The sequence below is a fragment of the Triticum urartu genome, unplaced genomic scaffold, assembly GCF_003073215.2.
Source record: "Triticum urartu cultivar G1812 unplaced genomic scaffold, Tu2.1 TuUngrouped_contig_74, whole genome shotgun sequence".
Taxonomy (NCBI): Eukaryota; Viridiplantae; Streptophyta; class Magnoliopsida; order Poales; family Poaceae; genus Triticum; species Triticum urartu.
Genome location: NW_024118240.1, coordinates 3,084 through 28,644, shown reverse-complemented (window position 1 = coordinate 28,644; position 25,561 = coordinate 3,084). Strand labels below are relative to the sequence as shown.

General features: G+C 44.8%; 1 protein-coding gene across 1 annotated transcript; it reads right to left on the bottom strand.

The window, feature by feature from the left end:
• Positions 1 to 270: 270 nt before the first annotated feature.
• On the bottom strand, positions 271 to 25,561 carry LOC125531531 (splicing factor 3B subunit 2-like). The gene is made up of 19 exons (XM_048695908.1): positions 25,355 to 25,561; positions 5,739 to 6,095; positions 5,539 to 5,652; positions 5,295 to 5,420; positions 5,109 to 5,171; positions 4,302 to 4,409; positions 3,135 to 3,212; positions 2,882 to 2,974; positions 2,433 to 2,519; positions 2,207 to 2,308; positions 1,982 to 2,101; positions 1,812 to 1,874; positions 1,586 to 1,731; positions 1,404 to 1,497; positions 1,232 to 1,290; positions 1,035 to 1,074; positions 847 to 938; positions 681 to 750; positions 271 to 585 (listed from the first exon to the last, which is right to left on the bottom strand). The coding sequence occupies exons 1-19, from the start codon at positions 25,559 to 25,561 to the stop codon at positions 514 to 516; spliced, it is 2,091 nt and encodes a 696-aa protein (XP_048551865.1). The 3' UTR covers positions 271 to 513.

The following is a 25,561-nucleotide window of genomic DNA, read 5'->3' as shown; positions in this document are numbered from 1 at the left end:
CCTTATATGCAATATGATACCGACACATAAGAACATATATCAATTATAGCATTTTTTTTCCTTTGTCAGCACTTAAAAATACAACACCTCCATCACAACAAGACCCTCATTTGCCCAGGAAAATTATGCCCTAAAAGCATCTTGTTCCCGAGCACTCATAGCTCTCCTCTCAGATGAGTACTACAAAAACAGTAATTTAATGATACAGCTTCACCTGCAGGTTTCAGAATGTGCAATTCACCACTTATGTCAACCATAGCAAACTTAGCATTACTCTTCATGACAGCAATGGATTAATGCTAGCAGTCACATTTAACATCACAATTTGTTCTCATGCATGGATTACAGCTTCACTTCCTTTTTCATCAGGCCTTCTCATCCAGCACTTCAACATTTGCCAGAGGCTAAGTATACATACACAGCTTGATTTAGAGTAGAGTACAGGCTACAGGAAGAAATGGAAACATCCTCCTCCTGGGAAGCGGAAGAGGAACGGTAACAAAACAGCGCCGTCTAGAACTTGAAGTCCTTCTTTTTGGAAGATTTCCCGTCCTTCTCGTGCTTCCTCTTCCTCTTGCTCGCGTTCTGCGGATCAGAGAGAGAAGAAAGGGTTCAGCTCAACAAAAGCTGGTATTTGCTTCTGGCTCAACAGATACACAAGAGTGCTCGTAGAAACGTACCTCCGCCACCATGTCGCTGAAATCTTCCTTCTGGTTCCGTAGCTTCTCCTCCTCCCGGGCTTCTTCATACCTGTTTCATCATTTTATTAAAGGGAAGGCGTTAATGTTTCAACTCATGGCTACTGACAGGAAAAGCTTGGCAGATGCAGGGGAGAAGTGATCTTACTTGGCTGCCAGAACATCGTCCATAACTTCGAGCTCCTCGGGATGTATGGTGACGTCCACTTTGTCGGACTTTTGATTCTTGAGGAGATCAACCTGCAAAAGACAACCACGAAGGTGTGTCAATGAATCATCGACCATGCACGGTATGGGAATGCTTGTATACTTGGGGCAAGGAATGTAAAAGCTCACCCTTTTAACCCCAGCCTTATCCTGTGCCCCAACCACATATCTGCAAAAACAGCAAGATAGAAAATGAGTTCTCCACATGATTGAAACAGGAATCCATCAGAAACTATTGATACAAAATGAGTTCTCTGTATGGCTGAAACAGAAATCCATTGGAAAAAATATTGTAGAGATGACTAGGTTGTATTAGAGTTGCATACGTATGGCTTGACCCATAGAGGGTTCCAGGTGCGATTTTCTCCTCCTTCTGCTCAAGAACCTTCAGATGAAAAAGAACAGATTGTTGGTTATGAACTGCAATAAGTAAGCCAAACTAAAGCTCCATAATAAAATTTGGCCTGAAATACCACAAAACTGAAGCTAAGCCCTTACCTGGTATAACTGCTTATCTGTTGGCCTTTCAGACTCTTTCCTCTGTTGCTTCCGAAGATCAATGACGTCAGGTGTTTCCACGCCAGTGGGAGTGCTATAAACAGAACAAGAAGAGGCGTCATAACATAGTTCCTTTAGGGAAGAACCTAAGCTAGTCATCAAATAATTATTATAGAAATAACCTTGACATGGTGTCGACAGACTGCATGCCAGCTTCCATGTCTTCATCTTCCATTAGTTCCTCCTCCTCTTCCTCCTCATCTTCCTCCTCCTCCTCCTCTTCCTCCTCCAAGTCTCCCCAATGCTTGCTGCGGTCAACAGGCTCCTCCTGGAATACAATGCAACACAAGTCAGTTAACTAGTAGAGCTGCAGTTCAGTTTCAAGGAAAATTAGCCGATCAAACATACATCATAATTAGGTTCATCCAGCTGTAGGATACCAAAAACATCTCCGTAGAGGGGGCGTCCATGCTGTTAGCCAAAACAAATAAATAGATCAGAAAATAAATTTATTTTCATTACAGAAGCCGCATTTAACTACAGCCGAGCCCATGAAAAGCACATTTGTTGTAAATTACCTCATCCACAGGAGGCTTTCCCCATTCCCCGGGCCGGTAACCAAAAGTAGCACCAGGAGGAATTGGGGCATTCAGACCAGGAATCTTCAGTGAAGGATAAGAGGGCGGAGGACCATATCTCTGCCAAAATTATTTGATGTCAGTTGATAGCTGGTCAATAACAAGAGATCAGTCAACCAGAAGACCAGCTGCCTGTAGTTTTTTTCTTACTAAAAAGAACAATACCTGCATGTTTATAAGCCATGGAGGCGGTGCACCTTCTGGCATACCAAGAGCTTCTTTAAGTTCTCGGGACAGCATACCTGGCTTCATTTCCCTAAGTTTGACCTGTTGAGTTCATACATGTATTATGCTCGGCGAGCCAGGTTTGAGAACAGACATATGCATGTCCCAAACATATATCAGTTATCTCTGTTTCTGACATAAAGAGAGTGAAGCAAAAAAAAAGTACCTCAAACTCTTTCCCTTCGTAGTAAAGGTCACCATGACTAGTCAATTTTGGTTTTGTTTGATATTTGAAGAAGGCGTCGTGTAAAACCTGCACACAACAAAATTACGGTGAGACTTGCTTTCCTGCACATTCAGAAGTTAACTCATCTCTAAAATTTGAACATATGGAAGAAACACATCGTACTTATCAGCTATAATATTTTCACGTGTACATTATCAGTATTAGTGCCTAAGTGGCAGGTAATAAAACACCTGGCAAACCGGATATGCATGTAGAGAAGTATAGCACAAGGAGAAAACGCAGGCATGTGTTATTCAACACCTAAATAAAATCAGGGGGGAAATAAATAATGCTCTGTAGCCATGTTGCACACTATGGAGAAAACACAAATATATATGGCATGTGCTTCTATGAGCAACTCAGATTAGCCTCAACAGGAATTAACTGACCTGATAATCTATATCCATCTTGCCCATTTTTGGCTGCATACGCTCCCGCTGCTTCTGCTTCAACTTTTTGCTATCCTCTTTCTCGATATATGCCTGAAAATGCATTCGGAAAGCTACTTACAATTTGTCCATCTTGCCCATTTGTGGAATAAAAATTAAAGTGCCAATAAAACTCAGCTCCTGAAGTTACCAAGTTGACAAGGGAGATACAATGTCCATAGCATTGCTACAAAGGACCAAGATATTAACATACCTGTCTTATTTTTTCTATTCCAGTTGCAGCAATGAAGTCAGGAAGTTGGAAAGGTTGTTTTTCGATACCTCTCTTGCCCTGAAAGAAACAACATGATGATGTAAAATCTATTCGACAAGATATAGCTAATGTGAAGCAAAGCATAATTTCATGTTTTAGAGATATAAAAAGGTTGCAAAGGCCAGGGCAACTGATATGCTTGTATGCGCAAACAAAGGAGGACCAAAGGTCAAGATCCAAGATGGAACAAAACGTCTTTCAAGGAAATTCCTAGCATGAATCAACTAGGTCAAATACTTTAGCATTTATACTACAGTAATCACTCAAGTACAGTACCACCAAGACCTTGCTCCCAAGAAGTTGCAGCATCCCTGCAAGAATTATATATCTGTATAAGAGGGAGGGGAAAAACCTTATCAACTATATGTTCCCTCCCCTCTTCTAGTAACACCCACCCCATGGTACTGCCATGGCACTTTGCAATGAGTTACACTAGCATATCCGTGCTGGCCCGAACAGTTGCAGTTATGGGCTTACACTTTTCGATGATGCAAGGATAAATCATAAAACCCAAGTGTGCACGGTATTGAGTGAATTTGGGCCTGGCATGTTAGTCTGTCCCTTGGCCCTTGTGTTTGTTTCTCTTTCTTGCTCTTTCTTGCTTTTTTGGTCTTGTTTTATTTCTAGTTCTATGTCTGTTTTTGGTCGGTTGTATTGGTTTTGTAACCATGGCACTGTATTTTACACAGAGTTACTTCTAACACAAAATGATACGCATTTAGATGCATGTTCGAGAAAAAAAGTGTTTTGCTGTTTTTGATTTTCTTTCTTGTGTTGAAGTTTAGATTTTTTTTTTCTTTTTGTCATGGCGATTCTAATAGTATGTAGATTTTGATGCTTCTGAGTCTTCTTATAATAAAACATGCATTTTGATGCAGGTCCATGGGAAAAAACTTATGTAATAATATATGAAAGCATGCAGTATTTGTTAGTAGACGACAGCACTTCTACAAGTGGAGTTCAAAGAAAATGGATGGTCTGTTTGCATCTGCCTACCAACTCCACTACTAACAACACTATTTTCTGATTATGGTTTATTTCTCAGATTGTGGTACCCATTACGAAATTATGCATAACAAGATTATTCATGGTACATGTATTACAAACCTGCAAGAATTTCCTCTTTTGGGACCAGTGCCTTGGGACAGGTACTGTGTTCCTGTAAGACTTCAGATAGACAAGTAACTTCGGATCTGACGCAGTCGCATCCCAAACCTGGCAGGAAGAGCATAATTGCATCAGTTGAAGCTAATCCATAAACAATTTTACACTGCTGATGGCAATGAGTTAAAGAAGATAGAACACAACAAATAGTTTAAGAGACATTATCTCATCTTATGTTCACACCACCGATACAAGCTGCATGGGTATACGTGTGTGCATGCTGTCATGGCCTTTAATAGGAGAAATACATCTTAATCTTGGAACTGTGAAAGGTGAAAGTTGCTGGCACATTTTTCTAGCAATCTAGATTAAGATAAGCTTTCTAAGTTGCGATGAACCTTACTACGGGTTATTTACTCAGATAAAACAGAAAGTTGACATAATTTCAAACACATCCTCACTAACAAAGTGCATTGTTACAAACTGCACAGCCAATGGAAATTGCATGACCAGACCAGAATAGTAGACAGACTTAAAACAAATTCTCCAATGCAACTTTAGTTATATCAACAAGAGGTGATGGTAAAAGTTGCAAGCACCATTTTCTAGCAAACCAGCCTAGCATAACCTTTTACAGTTGCCTGGAAACTTATTATGTATTATCTACTTGGATAAATCAGAAAGCTTAAATGATGGACAAGTGTGGTAGAATAGGATGCTGCGTCAACACATCCGTTCGAAGTAATACAGCAACACCAGACTGCCAGTACACCTGGTTCACAACAAAAGGAAAGGAGGGGGGTGGCTTACTTCGACAACGTCGGGCCTGTTGCATATCTGCTTCAGCTCCGCAATCTTCATCCTTTGTTCCAGCTACAAAGCACAAACCAAAACAGCAAAATTCATGCTTAGCGCCTTCTACTAAACCACAACAATCGCACATAAAAAAAGGGTAACTCAACAATCAGGAAGATACAGAGAGAGAGACAAGCAAACCTTTTTCTTCTTGTTGGAGATGCCCCCTTCCTTCTTCTTCTGCTGGGTCTCCTGCTCGTCGTCGTCCGAGTCGGACCCCGACCCCTTCTTCGCGGCGTCGGCGGCCTCGTCCTTCTTCTCCCCATCCTGCCAGCACAACACCACCAACCCTACTAGTCAGAATATTCATATTGCAGAGCAGAGGAGCTAAAACTGCAGAGATTCGTAGGTAGGGTTTTGCTTGGTAATCGACGGGCTCCGGTACCTCGGCGGCGACGGGCTCCTTGAAGGTGAACTTGTCGAAGATGCTCTTGAAGTCGGCGAGCAGGCCGTCGGCGAGGTCGGGCTCCTCCGGCACGTACTCCACCTCGATCTCCACCTGCGCGCACAACCAAACCAACCCAGCGTCAGAGAGGCCGTCGCGAGCCCCACCCGAAGAAGCCCTAGGGGCGCCCGTCCACGTACCGGGGGCTTGGAGTCGGGCTTGTCCTCCTCGGCATCTGCGGCCGCGTCGGCGTCCGTGGCGGCGGCGTCGGAAGCGGGCGCCTTGCTCTTCTTCTGCTTCCGGCGGCGGCGGCGGCGCTCGCTCTCGCGCGACTTCTTCTTGTCGGCGCCCGCGGCGGCGGGGGCGGGGGCCGGGGCCGGGGCCCCGTTGGCGAGGTCGGAGCTAGGGTCGGCGGCCATGGCGGTCGGCGATGGGGAGGGGAGGTGGAAGGGCCAGAGGGCTCCGGGGTCAAGTAAAGTTAGCCAGAGCGGTTCTGGGTCGGTCTGCTGGGCTGTCAAGGCCCAAACGATTTGGGCCGGTCCGCCGCCGACACGGACCTTTGCGGGGATTAGAGAGGATCAAATGCGTGAACTTTTTTTAAAATCCTGGCACAATTATCGAAATACACTAATATTTAAATGAAACTTGGGAACATTTTTTGAAATTCAAGACGCAAATTTTAAAACAACTTTTGTAATTTAGTAGAATTTTCAAATTCGTGAACATTTTCTGAAATTCAAAAACAAAAAATGTGAATGTTTTTTTAAATCAAGAACATTTTAAAATTCGTGAACAATTTGTAGATTTTGTGAACATCTTTTTCTCAACATTTTTTGGTTGCACCCGCCAGTGGGAATTTGCTTATTATGTTATCCACTGAGTTGATTGATAGGTCAAAACAAATTAATACTCGACCAGCAGCCAAACTTTTAGCAACATTACCCAGAAAAAAACTTTTAGTAACATTAATATTGATTATTATTATTGCCAAGCTGAATGTGTCTGCTTCTTAATTTTCCCTGGTGAAAGTCCATTCCATTTGGCTGCACAAAATGACATATACTCAAATGCAGTTTAATGAGAAGGCCCAGAATGACTAGAAACAGCACACATTCTCAAAAGCTGAATCACAAACCATCCACAGCTCGAACCAACCACAACACTGCAATCTTCATTTCAGCCTTGCCCAGGCGACCGAATCGTAAGCGGGCGAAAATTGTGAGGAGCAGAACATGCCGGCGACCCAAATATGTTTCATTCTCCGGTTGGACCCGCCCTTGCAGTGGCACTCAGGCTCCAGGGAACACAAAGGCATCAGATCGACCCCCTTTTCAACCGTTAACGAAAAAGGTGCCATAATAAACAAGTGCACCTAATACACAACCGTGGGTTTAAACCCAATATATAAACCCTACATTAACACACGGATCCTCTGGGACAAGCTCCAGGCACATAGATCCTACAGTAGCACACACATAACCAATTAATTACAAGTTTTTTTCGCTCAGAAGATAGGACGGTCGATCAAGATACATCTAGCGGCGGCCTCGGGCCTTTGACCTCCCCTTCCGCGCCACACAAAAATAAGAAGGTGTCATCAGATTGCCAATGCTTTCACTGGCATTCTTCTAGAACTAAATAAGAGCATAAAGGTAAAACATATGTTCAGAACAAGAAACAATCCAACAAACTGAATTTGTAATCGATTACAAACAAACGCAACAGAACATCTGAAAACGTACAACTGTATTATTCAGTCTTGAGATCATTTGTCCCTAGGGCTGAAAGAATCAGCCAATAGGCCATTAAGAAAAACAAGACAGACAGACTAGTAATTTCTACTCCCTCCGTCCCAAAATAAGTGTTTCAATCTTAGTACAACTTTGTACTAAAGTTCAGTATAAAGTTGAGACACTTATTTTGGGACAGAAGGAGTACTTAATTAGTAGGCCTTGTTTGGTGCGAACAAAATAAAATGTTTCCTTCCAAGGAGGTTGTTTTGATTTCACATCATATTGCCTTCACGAAGAAAACTATGCAAAAGAAGCTCATTATCCTAATGCTGGGGCTCTAGGGGATTATGTTAACCACTTCCTAGCTAGGGATTAAACTATTTGGCATCCCAATTGATGACGTTGCTAAAAATGCTAAACCAGGTCTGTAACGCTCTCGATGCGGCTATATCTCCTACGTGTCGAAGCACGACTTAGAGGCATAACCGCATTGAAAGCATGTCGCAAGTAAGGCAATCTTCACAACATCCCATGTAATATAGATAATAAAAGGGGAAGGAACATAGTTGGCTTACACTCGCCACGTCAATCAAAGTACATAAATAGCAATACATCATCCAATCACTCATGGCCCGACTACGGTGCCAAAATAAAAGATCAACCCAACATGCGACACGGTCCCGATCGCCCCAACTGGGCACCACTACTGATCATCAGGGAAAGACATGTAGTAACGGCATGAGTCCTCGTCGAACTCCCACTTGAGCTCAAGCGCGTCATCTGAAACGGAGTCATCAGGCCCTGCATCTGGTTTGGAAGTAAACTGTGAGCCACAGGGACTCAGCAATCTCGTACCCTCGCGATCAAGACTATTTAAGCTTATAAGTAAGGCAAGGTAATATGTGGAGCTGCAGCAAGCGACTAGCATATAGGGTGCCTAACCTGTTCGCAAAAGAGAGCGAGAAGAGAAGGTAAAGCACGACGAATAACTAGAGAACAACCTGCGCAAGCATTACTCCAACACCGTGTTCACTTCCCGGGCTCCGCCGAGAAGAGACCATCACGGTAACACACATGGTTGATCCATTTTAATTAAGTTAAGGTTCAAGTTATCTAGAACCAGACATTAACAAATTCTCATCTGCCCATAACCGCGGGCACGGCTTTCGGAAGTTCAAATCCCTGCAGGGGAGTCCCAACTTAGCCCATGGCAAGCTCTCGCGGTCAACGAAGGAATATACCTTCTCCCGAGACATTCCGATCAGACTCAGCATCCCGGTTCTACAAGACACTTCGACAAGTTAAAACAAATCCAGCAACACCGCCCGAATGTGCTGACAAATCCCGATAGGAGCTGCACATATCTCGTTCTCAGGGCACACTCAGATGAGCGCTCCATACAACTAAAACCAAACCTCGAGTTTCCCCGAGGGGGCGTTGCATAGGACTCTAGTTTGGATCAACACTCAGAGGAGCACTGGCCCCGGGGGGTTTAAAATAAGATGACCCTCGGGCTCCGGAAACCCAAGGGAAAAAGAGGCTAGGTGGCAAATGTTAAAACCAAGGTTGGGCATTGCTGGAAGAGTTTTATTCAAGGCGAACTATCAAGGGGTTCTCATTATCACCCAACCACGTAAGGAACGCAAAATCCGGGAACATAACACCGATATGACGGAAACTAGGGCGGCAAGAGTGGAACAAAACACTAGGCGAGAGGCCGAGCCTTCCACCCTTTACCAAGTATATAGATGCATTAAGATAACAAGATAATATAATGATATCCCAACAAGAAAATAATGTTCCAACAAGGAATGGTCTCCAATCTTCACCTGCAACTAGCAACGCTATAAGAGGGGCTGAGCAAAGCGGTAACATAGCCAATCAACGGTTTGCTAGGACATGATGGGTTAGAGGTTTGACATGGCAATTTGGGTGGCATGATAAGCAAGTGGTAGGCATCGTAGTATAGGCATAGCCAAAGAGCGAGCATCTAGCAAAGCAAAGATAGAAGTGATTCCGAGGGTATGATCATCTTGCCTGCAAAGTTGTCAGAGTTGACTGGATCCTCGAAAGCAAACTCAACGGGCTCCTCGTTAGCCAACTCGTCTCCTGGCTCTACCCAAACAAGACAAACAAACAAACGGAACACAATCAACCACGTGCAAACTCAAACAACATGATGCAAACATGGTATGCTATGCGGGATGCGATATGTGATGCATATGCAAGAATTTGACAAGGAAAGAAAGAACCTGGCCTCAACTTGGAAATCCAAGTGTGCCACTGGAAAGGTGAGATGATTTCAGTTGAAATCGATATAAAGAACACCAGAATCGGATGCACGGTTTGGAAATGGTGAGCAATTCAAATATGGCACTGGTCTGCGATATACAGCAAGTAGCCATCTAAATGCAACAAGACAAACATGCTACAACACCCAAACATGGCAACAAAATACATGGCAGGGTTCCATTCATGATACTTAACAAAAGATGAACACTGAGCTACGGCCAATTCATCCATTAACAGGTTCAAACAAGCATGGCAAAAGCGCAATTGGTAAACAGATTTCAGACTTAGTGAAATTAACACTTGTCTGGAATTTCAGATCAGGTAGCACTCTTTGGAGCAAGAAAACTATATGCTACAGGAACTTAACATGGCAAAGAAAGGAATGGCATGGAGCTACTCAAATAGCTTAACAAACATCACTTAGTGACCTTGAGCCAAAAGGGATCAGAAAATACAATTGCAAGCATGTGAACATGGCAAAAACTTAAACAGATCATAGACTTGGTGAAAAACTGGAGCATGCAAACCAGATATCAAGTAGGCATGTTTACGAGCTCGATGCACTCACTACAGAGCAAGGCATGACAATCTAAGCATACACCCATCAAGAATACACATTATTCAAGCTAGACATGGCAAGAACAATATCATAGCATGCACGGATCAACTACAACATTCTCGGCAAAATCGCTAACAAGTAGACAATCTGCCCAGATTCACGAAATAGCAAAAGTAGAGCTCGATTGACTCAAGCTAGGGTGCTCCATAAATGCAAACAAAGACATGGATGGATATAGCACTACAAGATTAACAAATCACCCTTACTAATCATCCTCAAAAGAGGCACGGATCACTAGGAAACAACATGAACATATGGCATATTGATAACAACAGTCTAAGGACTTAGTGGAATTGCTAAGTCCCTGAAATCAGCACTAACGAATGCTCCACTTTGCATGCTCGTGCTAGTCACCACACACATTACAAAAATACATGGATGGCACCTCTGGAAAGATGACAAAGCATATAACAAAAGATATGTAGAGCTCATGGGCATATCATGCACACAATAATCATGGCAAAAATGACAAATAGCTAATTGGAGCAGCAGATCTGGCAATTATCTCAAATAGCATTATTCCAACAGCATTTCGGGCATCAAGATAAACTCAAATGAAAATGATGCAATGAGATGAAATGATGTGCTCTCTGAGGCGAACATTTTGATATGCTATATGCCCAAAACGGATCTACGGATGCAAAGTTACGGCACAATGAACATAGCTAAATAATCTGCAGACTTAGGAAAAAAAGGTCAACCCTAGTTTCCAGATCTGGATCCGGCGCGTGGATCGAGGTTTGCCGGGGGGCCTCGCCGGAGTCCGTCGGGGAAGCGGCTGCCGGAGCTCGCCGGTGGAGGGGAAGGGCTCGCCGGCCCCGGGCGAGGACGGTGGTGGTGGTTGTTGGGAAACGTAGTAATTTCAAAAAAATTACTACGCACACGCAAGATCATGGTGATGCATAGCAACGAGAGGGGAGAGTGTTGTCTACATACCCTCGTAGACCGAAGTGGAAGCGTTGACGCAACGTAGAGGAAGTAGTCGTACGTCTTCCCGATCCGACCGATCCAAGCACCGTTACTCTGGCACCTCCGAGTTCTTAGCACACGTACAGCTCGATGACGCTCCCCGGGCTCCGATCCAGCAAAGCTTCAGGGATGAGTTCCGTCAGCACAACGGCGTGGTGACGATGATGATGTACTACCGACGCAGGGCTTCGCCTAAGCACTACAACGATATGACCGAGGTGGAATATGGTGGAAGGGGGCACCGCACATGGCTAAGGAACGATCACATTGATCAATTGTGTGTCATAGGGTGCCCCTTGCCTCCGTATATAAAGGATCCAAGGGGGAGGGGTTCGGCCGGCCCTATGGAGGCGCAGGAGGAGTCCTACTCCTATCGGGAGTAGGACTCCCCCCCCTTTCCTAGTCCAAATAGGATTGGTGGGAGAAGAGAGGGAAAGAGGGGGGGCGCCGCCCCTCCCACCTTGTCCAATTCGGACTAGCGGGAGAGGGGGCGCGCGGCCTGCCCTGGCAGCCCCTTCCTCTTCTCCACTTTAGGCCCATGAGGCCCATTAACCCCCCCGGGGGGTTCCGGTAACCCCCCGGTGATCCGGTTTTATCCAAAACTTCTCCGGAACGCTTTCGGTGTCCGAATATAGTCATCCAATATATCAATCTTTATGTCTCAACCATTTCGAGACTCCTTGTCATGTCCGTGATCACATCCGGGACTCCGAACTAACTTCGGTACAACAAAATGCATAAACTCATAATAACTGTCATCGTAACGTTAAGCGTGCGGACCCTATGGTTCGAGAACAATGTAGACATGACTGAGACATGTCTCCGGTCAATAACCAATAGCGGGACCTGGATGCCCATATTGGCTCCTACATATTCTATGAAGATCTTTATCGGTCAGACCGCATAACAACATACGTTGTTCCATTTGTCATCGGTATGTTACTTGCCCGAGATTCGATCGTCGGTATCCAATACCTAGTTCAATCTCGTTACCGGCAAGTCTCTTTACTCGTTCCGTAATACATCATCTCGCAACTAACTCATTAGTTGTAATGCTTGCAAGGCTTATGTGATGTGCATTACCGAGAGGGCCCAGAGATACCTCTCCGACAATCGGAGTGACAAATCCTAATCTTGAAATACGCCAACCCAACATCTACCTTTGGAGACACCTGTAGAGCACATTTATAATCACCCAGTTACGTTGTGACGATTGATAGCACACAAAGTGTTCCTCCGGTAAACGGGAGTTGCATAATCTCATGGTCATAGGAACATGTATAAGTCATGAAGAAAGCAATAGCAACATACTAAACGACCGAGTGCTAAGCTAATGGAATGGGTCATGTCAATCAGATCATTCAACTAATGATGTGACCTCGTTAATCAAATAACAACTCTTTGTTCATGGTTAGGAAACATAACCATCTTTGATTAACAAGCTAGTCAAGTAGAGGCATACTAGTGACACTCTGTTTGTCTATGTATTCACACATGTATTACGTTTCCGGTTAATACAATTCTAGCATGAATAATAAACATTTATCATGATGTAAGGAAATAAATAATAACTTTATTATTGCCTCTAGGGAATATTTCCTTCAGTCTCCCACTTGCACTAGAGTCAATAATCTAGATTACACTATAATGATTCTAATACCCATGGAGCCTTGGTGCTGATCATGTTTTGCTCGTGGAAGAGGCTTAGTCAACGGGTCTGCAACATTCAGATCCGTATGTATCTTGCAAATCTCTATGTCTCCCACCTGGACTAGATCCCGGATGGAATTGAAGCGTCTCTTGATGTGCTTGGTTCTCTTGTGAAATCTGGATTCCTTTGCCAAGGCAATTGCACCAGTATTGTCACAAAAGATTTTCATTAGACCCGATGCACTAGGTATGACACCTAGATCGGATATGAACTCCTTCATCCAGACTCCTTCGTTCGCTGCTTCCGAAGCAGCTATGTACTCCGCTTCACATGTAGATCCCGCCACAACGCTTTGTTTAGAACTGCACCAACTGACAGCTTCACCGTTTAATGTAAACACGTATCCGGTTTGCGATTTAGAATCGTCCGGATCAGTGTCAAAGCTTGCATCAACGTAACCGTTTACGATGAGCTCTTTGTCACCTCCATATACGAGAAACATATCCTTAGTCCTTTTCAGGTATTTCAGGATGTTCTTGACCGCTGTCCAGTGATCCACTCCTGGATTACTTTGGTACCTCCCTGCTAAACTTATAGCAAGGCACACATCAGGTCTGGTACACAGCATTGCATACATGATAGAGCCTATGGCTGAAGCATAGGGAACATCTTTCATTTTCTCTCTATCTTCTGCAGTGGTCGGGCATTGAGTCTGACTCAACTTCACACCTTGTAACACAGGCAAGAACCCTTTCTTTGCTTGATCCATTTTGAACTTCTTCAAAATCTTGTCAAGGTATGTGCTTTGTGAAAGTCCAATTAAGCGTCTTGATCTATCTCTATAGATCTTTATGCCTAATATGTAAGCAGCTTCACCGAGGTCTTTCATTGAAAAACTCTTATTCAAGTATCCCTTTATGCTATCCAGAAATTCTATATCATTTCCAATCAGTAATATGTCATCCACATATAATATCAGAAATGCTACAGAGCTCCCACTCACTTTCTTGTAAATACAGGCTTCTCCGAAAGTCTGTATAAAACCAAATGCTTTGATCACACTATCAAAGCGTTTATTCCAACTCCGAGAGGCTTGCACCAGTCCATAAATGGATCGCTGGAGCTTGCACACTTTATTAGCTCCCTTTGGATCGACAAAACCTTCCGGTTGCATCATATACAACTCTTCTTCCAGAAATCCATTCAGGAATGCAGTTTTGACATCCATCTGCCAAATTTCATAATCATAAAATGCGGCAATTGCTAACATGATTCGGACAGACTTAAGCATCGCTACGGGTGAGAAGGTCTCATCGTAGTCAACCCCTTGAACTTGTCAAAAACCTTTTGCGACAAGTCGAGCTTTGTAGACAGTAATATTACCGTCAGCGTCAGTCTTCTTCTTGAAGATCCATTTATTCTCAATTGCTTGCCGATCATCGGGCAAGTCAACCAAAGTCCATACTTTGTTCTCATACATGGATCCCATCTCAGATTTCATGGCTTCAAGCCATTTTGCGGAATCTGGGCTCACCATCGCTTCTTCATAGTTCGTAGGTTCATCATGATCTAGCAGCATGATTTCCAGAACAGGATTACCGTACCACTCTGGCGCGGATCTCACTCTGGTTGATCTATGAGGTTCAGTAGTATCTTGTCCTGAAGTTTCATGATCATTATCATTAGCTTCCTCACTAATTGGTGTAGGTGTCGCAGAAACAGTTTTCTGTGATGTACTACTTTCCAATAAGGGAGCAGGTACAGTTACCTCGTCAAGTTCTACTTTCCTCCCACTCACATCTTTCGAGAGAAACTCCTTCTCCAGAAAGTTTCCGAATCTTAGCAACAAAAGTCTTGCCTTCGGATCTGTGATAGAAGGTGTATCCAATAGTCTCCTTTGGATATCCTATGAAGACACATTTCTCCGATTTGGGTTCGAGCTTATCAGGTTGAAGCTTTTTCACATAAGCATCGCAGCCCCAAACTTTCAGAAACGACAACTTTGGTTTCTTGCCAAACCATAGTTCATAAGGCGTCGTCTCAACGGATTTTGATGGTGCCCTATTTAACGTGAATGCGGCCGTCTCTAAAGCATAACCCCAAAACGATAGCGGTAAATCAGTAAGAGACATCATAGATCGCACCATATCTAGTAAAGTACGATTACGACGTTCGGACACACCATTACGCTGTGGTGTTCCGGGTGGCGTGAGTTGCGAAACTATTCCGCATTGTTTCAAATGTATACCAAACTCGTAACTCAAATATTCTCCTCCACGATCAGATCGTAGAAACTTTATTTTCTTATTACGATGATTTTCAACTTTACTCTGAAATTCTTTGAACTTTTCAAATGTTTCAGACTTATGTTTCATTAAGTAGATATACCCATATCTGCTTAAGTCATCTGTGAAGGTGAGAAAATAACGATATCCGCCACGAGCCTCAATATTCATCGGACCACATACATCTGTATGTATGATTTCCAACAAATCTGTTGCTCTCTCCATAGTACCGGAGAACGGTGTTTTAGTCATCTTGCCCATGAGGCACGGTTCGCAAGTACCAAGTGATTCATAATCAAGTGGTTCCAAAAGTCCATCAGTATGGAGTTTCTTCATGCGCTTTACACCGATATGACCTAAACGGCAGTGCCACAAATAAGTTGCACCATCATTATCAACTCTGCATCTTTTGGCTTCAACATTATGAATATGTGTGTCACTACTATCGAGATTCAATAAGAATAGACCACTCTTCAAGGGTGCATGACCATAAAAGATATTACTCATATAAATAGAACAACCATTATTCTCTGATTTAAATGAATAACCGTCTCGCATCAAACAAGATCCAGATATAATGTTCATGCTTAACGCTGGCACCAAATAACAATTATTTAGGTCTAATATTAATCCTGAAGGTAGATGTAGAGGTAGCGTGCCGACTGCGATCACATCGACTTTGGAACCGTTTCCCACGCGCATCGTCACCTCGTCCTTAGCCAATCTTCGCTTAATTCGTAGTCCCTGTTTCGATTTGCAAATATTAGCAACAGAACCAGTATCAAATACCCAGGTGCTACTGCGAGCATTAGTAAGGTACACATCAATAACATGTATATCACATATACCTTTGTTCACCTTGCCATCCTTCTTATCCGCCAAATACTTGGGGCAGTTCCGCTTCTAGTGACCAGTCTGCTTGCAGTAGAAGCACTCAGTTTCAGGCTTAGGTCCAGACTTGGGTTTCTTCTCTTGAGCAGCAACTTGCTTGCTGTTCTTCTTGAAGTTCCCCTTCTTCTTCCCTTTGCCCTTTTTCTTGAAACTAGTGGTCTTGTTGACCATCAACACTTGATGCTCCTTTTTGATTTCTACCTCCGCAGCTTTCAGCATTGCGAAGAGCTCGGGAATAGTCTTATTCATCCCTTGCATATTATAGTTCATCACGAAGCTCTTGTAGCTTGGTGGCAGTGATTGGAGAATTCTGTCAATGACGCAATCATCTGGAAGATTAACTCCCATCTGAATCAAGTGATTATTATACCCAGACATTTTGAGTATATGCTCACTGACAGAACTGTTCTCCTCCATCTTGCAGCTATAGAACTTATTGGAGACTTCATATCTCTCAATCCGGGCATTTGCTTGAAATATTAACTTCAACTCCTGGAACATCTCATATGCTCCATGACGTTCAAAACGTCGTTGAAGTCCCGATTCTAAGCCGTAAAGCATGGCACACTGAACTATCGAGTAGTCATCAGCTTTGCTCTGCCAGACGTTCATAACATCTGGTGTTGCTCCAGCAGCAGGCCTGGCACCCAGCGGTGCTTCCAGGACGTAATTCTTCTGTGCAGCAATGAGGATAATCCTCAAGTTACGGACCCAGTCCGTGTAATTGCTACCATCATCTTTCAACTTTGCTTTCTCAAGGAACGCATTAAAATTCAACGGAACAACAGCACGGGCCATCTATCTACAATCAAACATACATAAGCAAGATACTATTAGGTACTAAGTTCATGATAAATTTAGGTTCAATTAATCATATTACTTAAGAACTCGCACTTAGATAGACATCCCTCTTATCTTCTAAGTGATTACGTGATCCAAATCAACTAAACCATGTCCGATCATCACGTGAGATGGATTAGTTTCATTGGTGAACATCATTATGTTGATCATATCTACTATATGATTCACGCTCGACCTTTCGGTCTCTGTGTTCCGAGGCCATATCTGTATATGCTTGGCTCGTCAAGTTTAACCTGAGTATTCTGCGTGTGCAACTGTTTTGCACCCGTTGTATTTGGACGTAGAGCTTATCACACCCGATCATCACGTGGTGTCTGGGCACGACGAACTTTGGCAACGGTGCATACTCAGGGAGAACACTTCTTGATAATTTAGTGATAGATCATCTTATAATGCTACCGTCAATCAAAGCAAGATAAGATGCATAAAAGATAAACATCACATGCAATCAATATAAGTGATATGATATGGCCATCATCATCTTGTGCTTGTGATCTCCATCTCTGAAGCATCGTCATGATCACCATCGTCACCGGCGTGACACCTTGATCTCCATCGTAGCATCGTTGTCGTCTCGCCAATCTTATGCTTCCACGACTATCGCTACCGTTTAGTGATAAAGTAAAGCATTACAGGGCGATTGCATTGCATACAATAAAGCGACAACCATATGGCTCCTGCCAGTTGCCGATAACTCGGTTACAAAACATGATCATCTCATACAATAAAATTTAGCATCATGTCTTGACCATATCACATCACAACATGCCCTGCAAAAACAAGTTAGACGTCCTCTACTTTGTTGTTGCAAGTTTTACGTGGCTGCTACGGGCTTAAGCAAGAACCAATCTTACCTACGCATCAAAACCACAACGATAGTTTGTCAAGTTGGTGCTGTTTTAACCTTCGCAAGGACCGGGCGTAGCCACACTCGGTTCAACTAAAGTTGGAGAAACTGTCACCCGCAAGCCACCTATGTGCAAAGCACGTCGGGAGAACCGGTCTCGCGTAAGCGTACACGTAATGTCGGTTTGGGCCGCTTCATCCAACAATACCGCCGAACCAAAGTATGACATGCTGGTAAGCAGTATGACTTATATCGCCCACAACTCACTTGTGTTCTACTCGTGCATATAACATCAACACATAAAACCTAGGCTCAGATGCCACTGTTGGAGAACGTAGTAATTTCAAAATTTTCCTACGTACACGCAAGATCATGGTGATGCATAGCAACGAGAGAGGAGAGTGTGATCTACGTACCCTTGTAGATCGACAACGGAAGCGTTCACGTGGTTGATGTAGTCGTACGTCTTCACGACCCGACCGATCAAGCACCGAAACTACGGCACCTCCGAGTTCTAGCACACGTTCAGCTCGATGACGATCCCCGGACTCCGATCCAGCAAAGTGTCGGGGAAGAGTTCCGTCGGCACGACGGCGTGGTGACGATCTTGATGTACTACTGTCGCAGGGCTTCGCCTAAGCACCGCTATAATATTATCGAGCACTATGGTGGCAGGGGGCGCCGCACACGGCTAAGAATATGATCACGTGGATCAACTTGTGTTTCTCTGGGGTGCCCCTGCCTCCGTATATAAAGGCTCAGGGGGGGGCGGCCGGCCTAGAGGTGGTGCGCCAGGAGGAGTCCTACTCCCTCCGGGAGTAGGATTCCCCCCCCCCCAATCCTAGTTGGAATAGGATTCGCGGAGGGGGGAAAAGAGGAAGGGGGGCCGGCCCGCTCTCATTGTCCTATTCGGACCAAGGGAGGGCAGGGGCGCGTGGCCCATCTTAGGCTGCCTCTTCTCTTTTCCACTAAGGCCCACTAAGGCCCATATAGCTCCCGGGGGGTTCCGGTAACCTCCCGGTACTCCGGTAAAATCCCGATTTCACCCGGAACACTTCCGATATCCAAACATAGGCTTCCAATATATCAATCTTTATGTCCCGACCATTTCGAGAGTCCTCGTCATGTCCGTGATCACATCCGGGACTCCGAACAACCTTCGGTACATCAAAACGTATAAACTCATAATATAACTGTCATCGAAACCTTAAGCGTGCGGACCCTACGGGTTCGAGAACAATGTAGACATGACCGAGACACGTCTCCGGTCAATAACCAATAGTGGGACATGGATGCCCATATTGGCGCCTACATATTCTACGAAGATCTTTATCGGTCAGACCGCATAACAACATACGTTGTTCCCTTTGTCATCGGTATGTTACTTGCCCGAGATTCGATCGTCGGTATCGAATACCTAGTTCAATCTCGTTACCGGCAAGTCTCTTTACTCGTTCCGTAATACATCATCTCGCAACTAACTCATTAGTTGAATGCTTGCAAGGCTTAAGTGATGTGCTTTATCGAGAGGGCCCAGAGATACCTCTCCGACGATCGGAGTGACAAATCCTAATCTCGAAATACGTCAACCCAACATGTACCTTTGGAGACACCTGTAGAGCACCTTTATAATCACCCAGTTACGTTGTGACGTTTGGTAGCACACAAAGTGTTCCTCCGTCACATGGGAGTTACATAATCTCATAGTCATAGGAACATGTATAAGTCATGAAGAAAGCAATAGCAACATACTAAACGATCGGGTGCTAAGCTAATGGAATGGGTCATGTCAATCAGATCATTCAATTAATGATGTGATCCCGTTTAATCAGATGACAACTCTTTGTCCATGGTTAGGAAACATAACCATCTTTGATTAACGAGCTAGTCAAGTAGAGGCGTACTAGTGACACTTTGTTTGTCTATGTATTCACACATGTATTATGTTTTTGGTTAATACAATTCTAGCATGAATAATAAACTTTTATCATGATATAAGGAAATAAATAATAACTTTATTATTGCCTCTAGGGCATATTTCCTTCACCCCGGGGAGTTGAGGTCTAAGGTGTTGTCATCATAATTTTATCGTTGCAGTTCTGGAATACCTGAGTTTAGTACGCCGACATCAAAAACCTCTTTTATGCAGTTCGTTGGTGAGATAACCTCGACGCCACCCAGTACTGGGGCGGGAGTTCGGGAGTATCACCATAACTTGTATAACGGATGTTTTTTTCGAAGGTTGAGGTAGATGGTTTCCGAAGTTTTTCTCGGTTATGTGTTGAAGGATGGATACAGCTGGATGTAGGATTTGCTAGTTTGGGTGAGATATTATGCTTCCCCTGTATCCCCAACACCTGATTGCATAACCGGAAAGGTTCGGGAGTTTCATAGGTGGGAATTCTTGTAGCTATAGTTCTTCTTCCACGGATATTGGTTTGAGATTGGGATTTCTTACCGATTATTCGTTCTTGATCCATACCTTGTTGATTTATTTCTCTACCTTAATTCTACGTGGCTTCTCAATTTATGGATATGTGACCATTTCAAGAGGAATGCATTCGTTCATTTTGTTCGGATGTGAAGACTATATGTTGCAATTTTCATTCCGTTGGATTCAGCTTCATTTTATCTGTCTATGTGCTAATGGTGGTCAACCTCTTCAGGATGGCTCCCGCTAAGAGCACCAATCAGAATCAAAATCAAGATCCGCCACCACCTCCACCTCCTCTGGAGGCATGGCAAGCTGTGATGGCCGCAACTAATGCCAACACACAGTTGATCATGCAAATTCTCCAAGAGCGCAATCAAGGCAACCAAGGGAATCAAGGCAACAATCAGAATCACTTTGCTACACTCAACCAGTTCCTTGCTAACGGGCCAAAGACTTTCAGCAATTGTGTTGAGGCAACCGATGCTGACGATTGGCTCGTGGATCTGTGTAAGCATTTCGAGTGCAGTAACGTCAGGCCTGAGGATTTCGTCAAGTTCGCTTCCTTCCAACTCAAAGATCAAGCTGCAGAGTGGTTCCAGCAGTACAAGGATTCCAGAGGTGGACGTGTGATTACTTGGGATGAATTCCGTCAAGATTTCCGAGCTCACCATATCCCTCAGAGCGTGGTTCAAAGTAAGCGTGAGGAATTCCGCAACTTGAAGCAAGGCTCTTTGTCTGTCTATGACTACAACAAGTTGTTCCAGAAGCTCGCCCGCTTTGCCAAGCAGGACGTACCTGATGAGAAGAGCATGATATACCAGTTCAGGGGTGGTCTCAGAGAAGAAATCCAGCTCGCTCTTGTTCTCTTTGAGCCCTTGAGGTACGATGAGTTCTCCAACATGGCACCGAAGCAAGAGGCCGCTCAGTTGAGGTGTGATGCTTCCAAGAAGTGAGTCATAGACACTACGCCTTCTTCCTCTACTCAAGTGGCCAAGCAGCAGAAGTATTGGCTTCCTCCTCCTCCGTTCCGTCAGACGTATCAGCAGAAGAGCAAAGGTGGCAATGGTTCTTCCCACCCACCCAACCCTGGCTTTCAGAACAAGACTTCGTCTCAAGCTCCAAGATCGAGTGCTTCGTACCACCGTCCGCTTTCAGAGGTCACGTGCAACAAGTGCCTACAGAAGGGTCACTATGCCAACAAGTGTCTCAACCAGATGCGTCTCCCTCCTCCTCTTGTCAGATCGGCAAGTACAGCTATGGTCAAGCATAACACCAAGTCCGCCAAGGTCAATTTGATGAATGCAGCTCAGGCAGAGGACTCGTCAGATGTCATCATTGGTAACCTTCCTGTTAATGATATTCCTGCAAAAGTTCTATTTGACAGGGGCGCATCGCATTGTTTCATCTCGAGACCATTTGTTCTAAGCATGAGTTGCCTTTACAAGATTTACCTAGACAGTTATCTGTGGTTTCTCCGGGTAAATTCATGAATGCAAGCGCTATCGCCCCGGATGTTACTATCACGTTGGGCGATTACAAGTTTCTCATTTCTCCGGTGGTTCTTGGTAACTCGGATATTGATCTTATTCTCGGGATGGATTGGCTTTCTAAGCACAAGGCTCATCTTAACTGTGCAGCCAGGCAGATTCAATTGACTCATTCGTTTGAGGATGTAATTGTCTTTGCCGCTCGGGATGATACAATCCGTCTGTTTTCTCTCAATGAGAAGGGTGAACTGGATGCTATCTCGTAGATTCCAGTCGTTTGCGAATATCAAGACGTCTTTCCAGAAGAGCTTCCAGGAATGCCTCCGCACCGGCCAGTTGAATTCGTTATTGATCTTGAGCCCGGTACGGAACCTGTGTGCAAGCGTCCTTACAAGCTCGGACCTGAAGAGTTGAAGGAGCTGAAGAAACAACTCGATATTCAAGAGAGAATGGGTCTCATCCGGCCTAGTTCTTCTCCGTGGGGTTGTGGTGTTCTTTTTGTGAAGAAGAAGGATGGAACGGACCGACTTTGTGTTGATTACCGTCCATTGAACAAGAAGACCATCAAGAACAAATACCCACTTCCCAACATCAACGAGCTGTTCGAACAACTCAAAGGTTCCCAAGTATTCTCCAAGCTTGATCTCCGTATGGGTTATCATCAGATTCGAATCCGTGAGCAAGATATTCCCAAGACGGCTTTCGGGACAAGCTACGGTTCATATGAATACACTGTCATGTCTTTTGGCCTCGTCAACGCTCCTCCGACGTTCTCTCGCATGATGAACTTCATCTTCAACGCCTACACCAATGACTTCGTGTTGGTCTATCTCGACGACATTCTGGTTTTCTCGAAGAACAAGGAAGATCATGCCAAGCACTTGTGTTTGGTACTCGATAAGCTCAGAGAACATCAGTTCTACGCCAAGTTCTCCAAGTGTGAATTTTGGCTCGATGAGGTTCTTTATCTTGGTCATATCATCTCTGCCAAGGGCATTGCCATGAATCCTGAGAAGGTGTCTGCAATTGTGAATTGGGAACCTCCTCAGAACGTGAAGCAACTCCGTAGCTTCCTCGGTCTCGCAAGCTACTGCCGAAGATTCGTTGAAAACTTTTCTAAGATCGCGAAGCCTCTCTCAAATCTTCTCCAGAAGCATGTTAAGTACGTTTGGTCTCCGGAGTGTGACATTTCTTTCAACACTTTGAAAGAGAAATTGATCACTGCTCCAGTTCTGACTCCGCCTGATGAATCCAAACCGTACGAGGTCTTTTGTGATGCCTCTCTCCAAGGTCTTGGCGCAGTGTTGATGCAAGAGAAGAAAGTTGTTGCTTATACCTCTCGCCAGTTGAAGCCTAATGAGAAGAACTACCCCACTCATGATCTCGAGTTGGCGGCAGTTGTGCATGCTCTTTTGACTTGGAGACATCTTCTATTGGAAAGAAAAGTGGACATTTTCACTGATCACAAGAGTCTCAAGTACATCTTTGAAAGGATCGATATGGTTGACTAGAGGGGGGGGTGAATAGGCAACTACCAATTTTTAGCTTTTCTTTACCAAATTAAACTTTGCATCAAATTAGGTTGTTTAGATGTGCAACTAGGTGAGCAACCTATGTGATGCAATAACAACAAGCATACAAGCAAGCAAGGGAACAAACACTAAAGAGCTTGCACAAGTAAAGGTAGGAGATAACCAAGAGTGGATCCGGTGAAGACGAGGATGTGTTACCGAAGTTCCTTCCTTTTGAGGGGAAGTATGTCTCCGTTGGAGCGGTGTGGAGGCACAATGCTCCCCAAGAAGCCACTAGGGCCACCGTATTCTCCTCACGCCCTCACACAATGCGAGATGCCGTGATTCCACTATTGGTGCCCTTGAAGGCGGCGACCAAACCTTTACAAACAAGGTTGGGGCAAACTCCACAACTTAATCGGAGGCTCCCAACAAGACCACGAAGCTTCACCACAATGGATTATGGCTCCGAGGTGACCTCAACCATCTAGGGTGCTCAAACACCCAAGAGTAACAAGATCCGCTAAGGATGAGTGGGGGAATCAAAGATCCCTTGGTGGAAATGTAGATCGGAGCCTTCTCAACCACTCCCGAGCAAATCAACAACTTTGATTGGCTAGGGAGATAGATCGGGCAAGATGAAGCTTGGAGTATTTAATGGAGCTTGAGCAATAAATGGAGCTTGGGGCAAGAGGTAGGTCAAAGAGGGGGGAGAAGATACCCTTTTATAGTGGGGGAAACAATCCAACCGTTATCCCCCACTCAACCCCGCAGAGAGCGGTACTACCGCGGAGGCAGGGCGGTACTACCGCTCATAAGCGGTACTACCGCTCCCCTCAGCGGTACTGCCGCGCCAGAAGAGAAAGGGGCTGGGGCTGGGACCCAGAGCGGTACTACCGTGGAGGCAGGGCGGTACTACCGCTCACAAGTTGTACTACCGCCACTGCTACCGCAGCTAGTGCCGCAAAACCCGACACGAGAAAATGCGCACTCGAGTCGAGGCGGTAGGAGCACGGAGCTGCAGCGGTACTACCGCTGAGACCACCAAGCGGTACTACCACTCCGAGGAGCGGTACTACCGCTTAGTGAGCTTCAGCCGTACTATCGCTACTACTACCGCAGCTAGTGCCGCAAAAACCTGACACGAGAAATGCGCACTCGAGTCGAGGCGGTAGGAGCACGGAGCCGCAGCGGTACTACTGCTGAGACCATCAAGCGGTACTACCGCTCCGAGGAGCGGTACTACCGCTTAGTGAGCTTCAGCGGTACTACCGCTGTGGCCCGCGGTACTACCGCTGGGTCCAAGAAAAGATAGAGAGGGGAGAAAAGAGAAGCTCCATTGAGGCGGAAAGACACAGAGGGTGTGATGAGGAGGTGTACGTGTTGATTCCACCCAAACCATACCGAAGCGGATCCCCTCTTGATAGTACGGTGACTGCTACGAAACTTAGTCCACCAACAAAGAAACGAAAGAAGCTACACCGTCTTGAGTAGAGCGCCGAGGGGAAATAATTGATTCGTGCCGAAGAATGAATATCTGAAAAGAAACTCAAAGCACCCGATTAGTCCGCAAATGCATTGTCATCAATCACCAAAACACCGTAGGGATAAATATGCCCTTACAATCTCCTCCTTTTTGGTGGATTGATGACAATACGGGATTTGCACAAAAAAGAGTAATGACATAGAATGCGAGCGAACCCACACCTCTAAAATATAGACAGGCTCCCCCTAGATGTGTGCAAACTAGATAAGTGCTTTGGACTGCACGGCACACATACTAGAATCACCGCTCCCCCTATATTTTAGAGACCAACAACCTAAGCAAGATATATGAGAACAACATATATGATAGGATAAGCAAGCAAGCTATAAGATACCGAGGTACATAAAACATAGAAAGGATAACAAAGGTAGCATATGTCTTACACCATATGTCTGGAACAGAGTTCTCACACCAAACCAAACCAAGAGAAACGCACAAGAAACCACAAGACTAAAACAAACCACGACACAAGAAGCAAATCCCTACACTCTCTCCCCCTTTGGCATCGAGACACCAAAAAGGGCAGAGAGGGACACTACGACTCCAGGTGATGGGAGAGGAAGGTCTCAAACATCACATCTCTGCATCTTCATCGTGGGTTGAAAACTGCTCGGCATCGGAGTCGGTCCAGTGGCAATTCTGATGAATCCAGTCCTCCTCTTCAGTGATCTGTCTCTCAGACCCACTGACAACTGTTGCTCCCAACTGACGCATGATCTCATTGTGGCGCGTCCTGGCATGCTTCTCCGCCACATGAGTCATGTACTGACCATGGGACTCCATACAGAAGAGCTTCTTCATCTTGCGCTTGAGATTCTGTGCCCAAGATGGTTCTGCACTAGAGTGGCCAAAGTCCTCATCGTGAGCATCAGTAGCAGCCTCACCCTCGGTCCCCAT